The 12520-nt window shown below is 44.6% G+C and overlaps 1 protein-coding gene across 1 annotated transcript in view; it reads right to left on the bottom strand.

The window, feature by feature from the left end:
* The window catches only part of LOC145342840 (trimeric intracellular cation channel type B-like), a 28010-nt gene extending 18723 nt beyond the window's left edge, over positions 1–9287 (bottom strand). The window contains exon 1 of the mRNA XM_080188338.1: positions 8890–9287. Coding sequence (XP_080044464.1) covers positions 8890–9013 — 124 coding nt within the window. The 5' untranslated portion in view covers positions 9014–9287. The remainder of the gene's footprint in view (positions 1–8889) is intronic.
* Between the last annotated feature and the right edge of the window lie 3233 nt (positions 9288–12520).

The following is a 12520-nucleotide window of genomic DNA, read 5'->3' on the forward strand; positions in this document are numbered from 1 at the left end:
GGAGGGGTAGAAAGGGGCATTCACCGCCACTCTGCCTGAGATCAGTGGGGGGTGATGGGAAGGGGCATCCGTTGCCACTCTGCCTGAGATCAGTTGGGGGGGGGGGGGGATCCACTGCCACTCTTCCCAAGATCAGTGGAGGGGAGGGTAGATCACTCTGCCTGAGATCAGTGGTGGGGAGTGGGGGGGGAAAAAGAACAGGACCAAGTTCGGTCTGTGTGGCAGAAGGGGTGCGGAAAATGTCAGTGGGGGGCAGGGGGAGACATTACCGGTCCAGGAGGATGTGGTCAGGGGAGCAGCATTCCATCATTTTTTTTTGTGCATGCACAGTTGGAGGCACTGATCGGAGCTGCAGAGTTTTGGGTGAGCTAAGCCCCATCCACAGGCTTCTGCACTGTGATTCGGACTCACTGATATTTTTGCAGGCAAAGTGTGTAAGCGTGCACCTAAGAACAGGTCTAGAAGTCAGATCTGAAACACTCCCAGTTTCAAGACTGCCCAGCACTTAGAATCAAAAGTGGTAAAATAGGACCCATTGTTCCAATAGCTATTTTTCACCCCTGTCTCTTCCTATTTACATGATGCTTCCTGGCAATATTTTCCATGGGGTCAGCTGCCCAGAAAGGCTGACAATACACAGCAGCCCATCTCCAATATCTTAATTAGTCCCTATATTGGCTCTATATTGCTAAGATAACAGATCAGAAACCCTAAGGTGTATTATGAAGCCAGACTAGGCTCCAACAATTCACTATTTTGGCATTAGTGCGAGGATAAGACATTTCAATGTTTCACTCCAGGCATGATTCTACTGACATGCTAAGAAGCTTTTATCAAAACAGATTTTATTTAACAACACAGTTTAATTGTTAAAAATAAATTAGTTTAACCTTGAATTGAACAATACTTAAACATGACAAGATACAATTCTATCACTGAGTTCCAGCCAAGCAATATTTCTCTCGTAGACATAAATTTCTCTTTAAAAATTAGTTAGCAAAATACAGGTATATGAGCTTTGACTTAGGTTACCAGGTTTGGAACTTTCAGGAAGTCTTTAGGGGAAACAAGGGAGAGAGAGAGAGAGAGAGAGAGACACTAGCCAGAATTTTACCAGCATGTCTGCCTGAGATGCATATGATCCTGCTTGAGGCCAATGGAGAATGTCATTCTCCAAGCCTCGCCTGCCCCCGGAATTGGGACAGACATGCCCGTAAAATTTAAGTCGGCAGTCCAGGCAGCAACTACAACTATTTTTTAAATGAAACTGAAACTAGTGTGTCCTACAAGCTTAGCTCCTCCCATGAATCACATAACTGTCCCTGTCAATCAATCTAATCAAACTTATGACTCTGTATACCTAGTCTAAAATCCCAGAACTTAAATAAACAAAAAAGGTCCATTAACTCTACAAAGTAAAACATTCCTAGCTAAAATTAGTATTAGCCTGCCTTTTGTCTGCTGCATGTTTACCAGACAAATCGACTCTTGTAACAAATCATTAAATCTTAAAACAGCCCCACCAGACAAAATATATCTGAATAGCACAGTTTTATCACAATATTGTCAAACTGAGTGTTTAATGTCCAATCTTGGATGAATCACAATTTCCTTCAACTGAATGCTGGGAAAAATGAAGTTTTCATTGGTGACACCACTGCAACTTAAATATTATGCCACCAATTCCATTGCACTGTGTAGACACCCACTGGCTCAACCAGACTGATTGACTCCAGGCTGAGCATCTAACCCTTTATTTTCTTCATCACAGAAACCACCTACTCATTGCTGAATGGAATACATCCTTAAGTATCTGCTGCTGTAAACCTCTTTCATTGCCTTTGCCACCTCCTGGCTCAGCCGTTCAAATAATTACCTGCCTAGCTTCCCATTTTCCACTTTCTAAACTACAACTCATCCACAACCTCTTGCCTATCCTATCCCATAGGGCAGTGTGGTGACATGTGGTTAGCACTGCTATTTCACAGTGCCAGGGACCCAGGTTTGATTCCAGTCTTGGGTGACCGCGCAGAGTCTGCACATTCTCCCCGAGTCTGCATGGATTTCCTCTGGGTGCTCTGGTTTCCTCCCACAGTCCAAAGATGTGTGAGTTAGCTGGAATGACATGTTACATTGACCCTTAGGGTCAAAAGATATGTAGATTAGGGGGATTAGTGAAGTAAATGTATGAGATTACAGGGATGAGTTGGGGGATGGGCCAGGGTAAGATGCACTGTTGGAGAGCCAGTGCAGCTTCAATGGGCTGAAAAGCCTTCTTCTGCACTGTAAGGGTTCAATGGTTCCTCCATTACCTCTACCTTACATTAGTTTTCAATTCCCCAAAGCCTCAAATTTATTGAGGAGTTTAAATATCTTGATGACCCCACTCTGGAACTGATTCACTTCAGATCAGCCATGATCTTATTGAATGGCAGGGCAGGCTCGAAGGGCTAGATGGCCTACTCCTGCTCCTATTTCTTATGTTCTTATGTACTCTCCTCCTGCCCTACAACACTCTCATCCATATGCTCCATTTCTATATATCTGGCCCCTCGAGCATCCTCCTTCTTTTCACATCAATATTGAGTATCATGCTGCAGCAGACTAGATCCCATACTCTGGGCCTCCTTCCTTGAATTTTTAATGCCTTTCCCCTCTCTCTCTCCTTAAGGGACTTTTGCAAAACCCAGATCTTTTTACCAAGTCTTTAGTTACCTCACCTAACAGTTTCTATGGCTGAGTGTTGATTTTGGTTGATGCCACTGTGAAACATTCTACAATGTTTTGCCTCCATTAAAAAAGGTGCCATTATTATTGTTTTGGCCTGTGGTAGATGCTTGTTCATTCCTGGGGTCATGATCTCTAACAAGATATGCATACAGAATATACATCCCAAATATATTGAGATGAGAGGGCGAAAAAGTGAAAAAACAGGCCAAAGAAGGCATTCCAGTTAAACTAGAATAGCAACAGAATTTCTTTTTAAATTATAACTAGACAACAAAGGAATGCGGTACAGTAATCACTGAGGCTGAATAGAAAAATTAAAGTTAATTAAGTTCAACAATACCAGGCTTGAATTTTAAAGTCCAGAGTTTGTGTTTTTATAAACATGTAGGGCAGAGAACAATACTGTGGTTCAGATCAGGATTAGTTGGATTAATTATCGAATCATTATTTCCCTACTTTCACAGGCAGCATGAGGGGCACACAGGATGGAATATTCAAAAGGTGAAAATTCAGCAAAATAAAATATTTAAAAAAATGAACAACATGAAGTGGGAGAGAAGAGTTCCAGACAATCCTAAAGACCCAGTACTGAGTCAGAGTCTGAGTAGTCAGTTGCAGCACAGAAGAAACAAGCCAAGACAGAAATTAGTATCTTGTTGCAACACTGCATTTGCTCAATATCAAATTAATAGAGAGAATAAGCCATCATTACTGCAATTACCTCACTTGCTGCCACCCACATTCAAGTCAGGGGTAATTGGTGAATATTTATTAAGTGCACACATAAGTGATTGAACTGATGGATGCCCGATCAGCTTGTAAAATCTGAATAAGTAAGCCCCGATTTGGGTGAAAGCGTTGAGATGAACTTTTACACTGACTGCCCGATTGGGGTGGGGAGCTGCATTTTGAGGTAAAGCAAACATTTCAGTTGAGAAATACCAGCGAAAAACCATACCGTCAGTTTAAAACTTCAAGTGTTTTAAACAAAACCTGTCAGGTCCAGTAGTAAAACACGATGAATATTTCAACATGCAAGACTGATCACAAGTTCTTCCGCTTTACTTCCCAATTTCTCTCACTTAGTGATTTTCATCTTGCCAATGGACATCCTGCACAAACTCAAGATGCCATCACCAGAAGCTCCTGTCCACCCAACAAAATATTACAGATAGTCAACAGTGACATATTACCCTGGAGAAGATATGAGTATTTACTAATAATTGCATGTAGCGAAGCTTTACGGAAGCCCCTAGTATTCAGATCATGCATACCTTGACTAACTTTATCTAACATAATAAAATAAGTGTCACTGAGAATAATATCTCACTTTAAAACTTGCACTTATATTGTGTCTTTAAACATAGACAAATAGTCAAAATAAAAAGTTAAAATTCATTTATTACAAGTAAGGCTTACATTAACACGCAATGAAGTTACTGTGAAATTCTCCTAGTAGCCACACTGTTCGAGTCACTGGATCTAATCAGCACGTCTTTCAAACTGTGGGAGGAAACCAGAGCACCCAGAGGAAACACACGCAGACACGTGCAGACTCCACACAGACAGTGACCCAAGCCCCTGGCGCTGTGAGGCAGCAATGCTAACCCACTGTGCCACTCCATATCTGGTTATTTGAGCTTCTTTCCTTGAATAGCCAACATATAATTAAATTCCGGCACAATGGTTATTTTTGATGTCACAACTTTGATAACATTTGGCAATCTTGCAAAAAGATTTTACTAACTCTTCAAGGTGAGTTCTAAACAAGCAGCAAATTAAATGCAACGAAGTATGATATCAATGGACTCCAAAGCTTTAAAGTTATGCCATGCCCAAAGTACATTCTGGAAATGATACCAGTTGCTGTTGAAGGAAAAGCTGCATTCCATCCCACTGCAGTAAATGATACCCTAAAATAAGAGCACAGCACAATACCCAGTGAGTTTTGTTGCACCATCAAAATCAGCTTTGTATTTTCTGTTTTTCAGAAGACGATGGACTAACTATAGTAGACAACCATATACTGAGTCCTTTGGAAATGCAACAGCAATGTGTCACCAGAGTTGCAAAGGCTGACAGCCGTCTTAAGAAATATTTCTGTAGGCACAAGAAAGACTGCCCAATCTAATAACTTCAGTCTGGACACAACCTTTTCCCCAAGACTGCTAAGCGCCTTCAACAAGTTGGCTTATTAGATAGAGAGATCTAGCTTCCAACTCCCTGGCATATCAGCATCCCCATGTCACATGTAGCAAAGAGATCAAGGAAAGTAGAATCCTGCCACTCATCTTAATTGGTTCTCACTACTTGGAAGTCTCCACGATGAGCCAGTCAGGCATGGCCACCATAAAAAGCAGAGAGGAGCTCAAAAACTAAAACTTCAAGAATGAAAGAGCTGGCGCCGGGGGCAGCACAGGCCAGGATATGGATGCAGTGACTAAAATCAACACTGACAAAACTTATTAGGGAGGGAAAGAAATCCTAAAATTGGAAACATATAAATGGTGCAAGAAGAAAATATCAGCAACGTATAATCATGCATTATTAGACAGGGTAGATGCAAGAAGGATGTTCCCACTGGTGGGGTATCCAGAACGAGGGGTCACAGTCTGAGGATACAGAGCAGACCGTTCAGGACAGAGATGAGGAGAAACTTATTCACCCAGAGAATGGTCAGCATGTGGAATTAGTTGAAAGTATTTGAAAACAGAAGCAATTAGATATAGCACTTGGGGCTAAGGGGATCAAAGGGTATGGGAGGGGTAAAGGCAGGATCAGGTTATTGAGTTGGATGATCAGCCATGATCTTAAAGAATAGTGGAACAGGCTCAAAGGACCTAATGGCCTGCTCCCATTTTCTATCCCAAATTACAAAATCCCTCTCATTTTCTATTTTAAATGAACATGTATGACCCTGGAACATCCCAGTACTTCTTCACCAATTCTGTTCACAGTATTGTAGTAGCATCTACGTTCACAAACTCACTGTTACAAATATATGTTTTATTTTAATTTGTTTTAAACTTGCATTTTTTTTTGCAACTTTCACTGTAGTAGGTTCCAAATTGCTATACAATTAGCAAACTACTTTTGAAATGCATTCACAGTTAGAAACTAGGTAATGCTGCACACACAGCAACGTGAAATGACCAAGTCATCTCATTCCTGTGATAACAAAAATAGAAAATATTTGAGAAACTCAGCAGGTCTGATAGCATCTGTGGACATAGTAAGAAGTCTCACAACACCAGGTTAAAGTCCAATAGGTTTATTTGGAATCATGAGCTTTTGGAGCACTGCTCCTTGATCAGGTGCCTAATGAAGGAGCAGCACTCCAAAAGCTTGTGATTCCAAATGCACCTGTCGGATTTTAACCTGAGAGACTTCTTACTGTGTCCACTCCAGTCCAACACTGGCATCTCCACATCATAGCATCTGTGGAGAGAATAGAGCCAACAGATACTGTCAGACTTGCTGAGATTTTCCAGCATTTTCTGCTTTTGCTTCAGATTCCTGCATCTGCAGTAATTTGCCATTATTTCCGGTGATGTTGGCTGACAAATAAACTTGATCAGGGCAGCAGAGAGAATTTCCCTGTTCTTCCACAAATAGAAAAGATCCAATTGTACTTTCAATCTAAGAGGGCAGGCAGGGCCTCAGTTTAACATCTTCTGATAGACAAGGGAAATAAGGGTTTGGGGAGAAAGCGGGAAAGTGGAACTGATTCACTTCAGATCAGCCATGATCTTATTGAATGGTGGGGCAGGCTCAAAGGGCTAGATGGCCTACTCCTGCTCCTATTTATGTTCTTATTTTATCTAAAAATCAATACCTCCAACAGAGCACACCCTCAGTACTGCACTGCATTTACTGAATCATACAGGCGTGTGCACTGGTTATAAAACCTGTGGCAATGATGTGATGCCATTGGAATGGGCATTCCTAGCTTCACTGGAATGTGCACCTTGATATTTCACAACTGATTTAACAGAAACAGGTCTTGGCCATTCAAAAATTTGATATGGGTATGGCAAATGGAGGAGAAAATATATCATAAATAATATATATTTAATAACATGGGTCCTGTATAAAGTTAAATGCCCAGAGTTGTTCAACTGCAATCCTATAATGAAATCAAATCATGAAAGCTAAGCTCCAGTGGATTATTAATGTTAGTGAAAATGTAATTACTGCCTTAAACTCTCTTTTAAGATTTCCTAATACATGATAGGTAGCTTAATTCCAATGAAGTCCAGTATATCAAAGAATGTTAAGGACAGCTAACACGGTAGTGTTAGGATCTAAAAGTATGTGATGTACTGGGGATTGGCTTATTCTCAACAAAAGATCTTTACATAAAGATCAGTCATTGCCTTCCATTATATTAACATAAGTCATCTGTATTAAAAATGACACAAGGAAAGGCACTTTTACATCTGCACTAAATATTGATCTGTTGGGGACCAAAAAAAATTAAAAATGCATGGAATAAAAAGAGTGAATCTATTCAAAAATGACTCAAGTAATGCACGAATTGATCACGGCCACGCTTTGTTATGCAACAAAAAGCAGAAAAATGCTGGGAGCTCTGACAAAGGGTCATCCTGACTCGAAAAATTAGCTCTACTCTCTCCATAGTTACTGTCAGGCCCAAGATTTTTCAGTATTGCGTTGTTTCAGATTCCAGCATCTGCATTTACCTTTGTAACGCATGTGGCTCTGCTATACATACAGTGGATTCAGTACTAAACCGATCAAATACAGAGCTTTCTATCAGGAAACAGAAACAAAACATTAACTTTTCTTCCCTGGCCATTACTTAGGTTTTCCTACTCCATTTGTTGGTGATAAGTGAGAGCTTGAAGGTTATGCACCAGGTAGGACTAAATAAACACCTGAAATGCTACCTGTTCTTAAACTTAGTCCTCCCTTGGGCTTCTGCCAATTACCGTCTGTATCAGTATAACAGCAAGTCTTTCATTTTTGAGAAATCTGAAATAAAAACCAAAAATGCTGGAAATACTTAACAAGGCAAGCTGCATTTGTGGAGGGGGAATGTGTTTCAGATTGATGACCTAGTCAAAGTTAAAGATTTCTCCTGTTTTCTACTCCATTACAGACCTTCCTTTTGCCCTTAACCCATCCACCCCTTGCTCAAAACTTATCACATCTCTGTTCTGGTGAAAGATGCGAAATATTCAGTCTGTTTATTTTGGCACAGGTGCTGCTTGATCGACTGAGTATTAGCAGTATCTTCTGCTTTTGCTTCTTTTTACGGAAGCTGACGACTGAATCCATTGCACTGACCCCATATTTATTGCTTCCAAATTTTATTTTAAAGTCGCTCCCAGCGCATTGGCTGGGTGTGATATTGGGAACGGGCATCTCTCAGCCCAGTGTTACAGCCCAACTCCTCAGCCCGACCTCACCGGTTGAGAACCACAAAGAACACGTGGCGGCACTGCAAAGCGCATGCGCAGCTACCTCCTTACGCCCGGCCCCTCCCTGGGGCCCCTCCCCCGCTGTCCCCCCCAATACCTATACAGGTGTCGCCAGTTCAGCCACGCCCCCTTTGTCTCCAACTCCCAGCCACCTGCACCCACGCTACAGACCCTGCGGCTCAAAACCACGCCCTCTATGCTAATTTGTTTACCGGGTCCCCGTCTCTCTCAACACATCACCGCAAAGCCACGCCCCCTATGATAATCGCGTGCAGTTTCCCTCGACCCAACATACAGGTTCTCACGGCCACACCCCCTATGATAATTACCTGCAAGTTCCCCATCCCAACACAGCTCATGGCCACACCCCCCCTTATGCTAATTATCTGCAGGTTCCCCACCCCACAGTTCACGGTCCCGCCCCCTATGCTAATTAACTGCGGGTTCCCCATCCCAACACAGCTCACGGCCACACCCCCCTATGCTAATTGTCTGCCGTTCTCCCCTGTCCCCTCAAAAGCTTAAAGCCGCGCCCCCTACGCTAATTGCCTACCGGTTCCTCGACCCCAAGTCCAGCACCTCAAAGCCACGCCTCCTTATGCTAATAACTTGCCGGTGTCCCCCTCCCGACACAGCCGCTCAAAGCCACGCCCCTGTGTGGGTCCACCTGCGCGAGCCCCCTTTCCGCGCGCGGCTATCCGTTGCGCTGCCTCACCTGGCTGCTCCTTGAGCTTCATGATGGACAGGGTGTAGTGAGCCATGTCAAAGAAGGGGTACATGGAAATCCGGGAAAACTGCATGACGAAATTGGTCAGCCCCAACGTCGACACGATGTCCATTCTGAACTCCGAACAACCCCGCGTCAAAAAGAATAATAAAACAGAAATCCCAGCGGTGAGGAGACCGCACACAGAGAGGGAGAGAGAGGCCGCGGACGTATTGGATTACCGGCGATAATTCCCTAGTTTCACCCAGGTGGCTGTCCAGTGTCTGTCGGCCGGGCTGCAGGGCAGAAGAGGAGGCAGTGATGGCTGAGATAAAGTCTCTTTTCTCTCTCTGTGTCTCTCGGTGTTTTAAATGGAGAGCGGAGGCGCGCGCACCGAGCCCGCAGACGGGAAGTACGGGGCGGGAGGTGCGCATGCGCCGCGGGCCAGCTGCCACCTCAGCATCAGCACCACCCTCACCATCACCATCCTCACCACCCTCACCATCACCATCCTCCTCACCATCACCATCCTCACCACCCTCACCATCACCATCCTCCTCACCATCACCATCCTCCTCACCATCACCATCCTCACCACCCTCACCATCACCACCACCCTCACCATCACCATCCTCACCACCCTCACCATCACCACCATCACCATCCTCACCACCCTCACCATCACCATCCTCACCACCCTCACTATCACCACCACCCTCACCATCACCATCCTCACCACCCTCACCATCACCATCCTCACCACCCTCACTATCACCATCCTCCTCACCATCACCATCCTCACTACCCTCACTATCACCACCACCATTCTCACCACCCTCACTATCACCACCACCCTCACCATCACCACCCTCACTATCACCACCACCCTCACTATCACCACCCTCACTATCACCACCACCCTCACTATCACCACCCTCACTATCACCACCACCCTCACTATCACCACCACCATCACCATCCTCACCATCACCATCCTCCTCACCATCACCATCCTCACTACCCTCACTATCACCACCACCATTCTCACCACCCTCACTATCACCACCACCCTCACCATCACCACCCTCACTATCACCACCACCCTCACTATCACCACCCTCACTATCACCACCACCCTCACCATCACCACCCTCACTATCACCACCACCCTCACCATCACCATCCTCACCACCCTCACCATCACCACCACCCTCACCATCACCACCACCCTCACCATCACCATCCTCACCACCCTCACCATCACCATCCTCACCACCCTCACTATCACCACCACCATCACCATCCTCACCACCCTCACTATCACCACCACCCTCACCATCACCATCCTCACTACCCTCACTATTACCACCACCCTCACCATCACCATCCTCACTACCCTCACTATCACCACCATCCTCACTATCACCATCCTCACCACCCTCACCATCACCATCCTCAGTACCCTCACTATCACCACCACCATTCTCACCACCCTCACGATCACTATCCTCACCACCATCACCATCCTCACCATCACCATCCTCACTACCCTCACTATCACCACCACTATTCTCACCACCCTCACTTTCACTATCCTCATCACCATCCACACTATCACCATCACCACCATCACCCTCACTATCACCATCACCATCCTCACCACCCCCACCCACCTTCACCCTCACCACCCCCCACCCACCTTCACCCTCACCCCCCCACCCACCCTCACCACCCCCACCCACCTTCACCCTCACCACCCCCACCCACCTTCACCCTCACCACCCCCACCCACCTTCACCCTCACCACCCCCACCCATCCTCACCCTTCCCACCACCCACCCCCCCCTCCCTGCCTCCCCATGCTCCCCACCACCATCCCCCCCCCCTCCTCCCCCCTCCTCCCCCCTCCCCCCTCCTCCCTCCTCCCCTTCCCACCGCCACTCAGCATCAGCACCATAAGTACTATCCTCATCATCATCCTCAGTCCCCCAACCCCAGCCACATCCTAACCATCATCTAAACATCCCCATCACTATCCTTACATCCTCACAATCACCGTCCCCATCCTCCCCTGCCAAGGCCTGTGAGAATCCTATATGCCTCAGTAAGATGGCCTCTCCAATTTTTCTAAACTCCAATGAGGTCAGACCCAACCTACTCAACCTTTCCTCATAGCTGTTTGGTTCAGCTGAGTGAACCTTCTCTGAATTGTTTCCAATTCCAGTATACCTTTCCTTAGATAAGGGACAAAACTGTTCACAGTATTCTAGGTGTGAACTAACTAGTTCCTTGTATAGTTTTAATGAGACTTCCTTATTTTATAGTGCATTCCCTGTGAAAGAAATGCCAACATTCCATTTGGCTTCCCTATTATTTGCATGCTCGCTTTTTATGATTTATGCATGAGAACTCCCAAATCCCTCTGAGCTGCAGCATTCTGCAGTCTTTTGCCATTTAGATAATACCCAGCTCCTTTATTCTTGCCAGCAAAGGTTTCCAACATTATATTCCATCTGCCAAGTTTTTACCCACTCACCTAACCTATCTATATCCCTCTGTAGACTCTTTCACTGGAATTCTACTGCCCTGCATGCCATGGAATCAGAGTGGGCAAGGACCAGATAATGGAAATATTCATTGACCTTGGGCAGGAATTTTCAGTCTCACTTGAGTGAGGCCCTATGTGTCATCCTCACCAATTGTCTTCCTACCTATTTTTGTGTCATCTGCAAACTTGGCAATAGTATGTTCACTCCCCTCATCCAAGTTATTAATATACATTGTAAATAATTGTAGCCTGAGCTCTAATCCCTATGACATTCTGCTAGTTACAGGTTGCCATCCTGAAAATGCCCTTCATATTACCAGCTCTGTTTTCCAGCCAATCCTCTATCCAGCTAATATATTACCCATGGGCTCTTACCATATTAAGCAGTTTTTTTATGTGATACTTTATCAAATGCTTTTTGGAAATCCAAGTATGTTACGTGTACTTGTTCCCCTTTATCCATCCTGCTCATTACCACCTCAATTAATTCTAATAAATTTGTCAGGCATGATTTCCCCTTTATGAAGCAATGATGACACTGTTTTCTATTTCTATATCTAATTGTAAATGTTCTCCTATCGCATCCTTTTATAATGTGCTCTAACATTATGTTGTTTGGAAATTAGACACTTCAACCAGTTTATACTAAAACTTGTGTACCCAAATGCTTTTACTCCTGCAACCAACGAAGGACACGAGTGACTCGCAATTATACTTAAAATAAATACTGGTCTTTATTTCAACTCATGGTACCAAACTTTTTACAACAGTCTTTTAACTCAAATAAACAGCTCTAGCTTAATTTATCTGAGACCTAAATACTGTCTGTGAGATTGTACTGGCCAGGCTTGCTCCACCAAGTACAAATCTTGGTCTTGGTCTTTGCTGAGTTCCAAACTCCTTCCACATTGTGAAGGTTGCTCTCGAGTCTTTGCTGCTTCCTCGCTGCGTATCTGCTGCTAATACCATGTAATCTCCTCTTCCAGTAATCTCCTCCCCTTTTTGCACCTTTCTGGAAGGTTATCTGGCTTCCAACCAATGAGGTTACCAGGCTGGTGTCGCCTTAGATTGCTGATTCATATTTGAAAGGTG

The sequence above is a fragment of the Carcharhinus amblyrhynchos genome, chromosome 5, assembly GCF_965287045.1.
Source record: "Carcharhinus amblyrhynchos chromosome 5, sCarAmb.v2.hapA, whole genome shotgun sequence".
Lineage (NCBI taxonomy): Eukaryota > Metazoa > Chordata > Chondrichthyes > Carcharhiniformes > Carcharhinidae > Carcharhinus > Carcharhinus amblyrhynchos.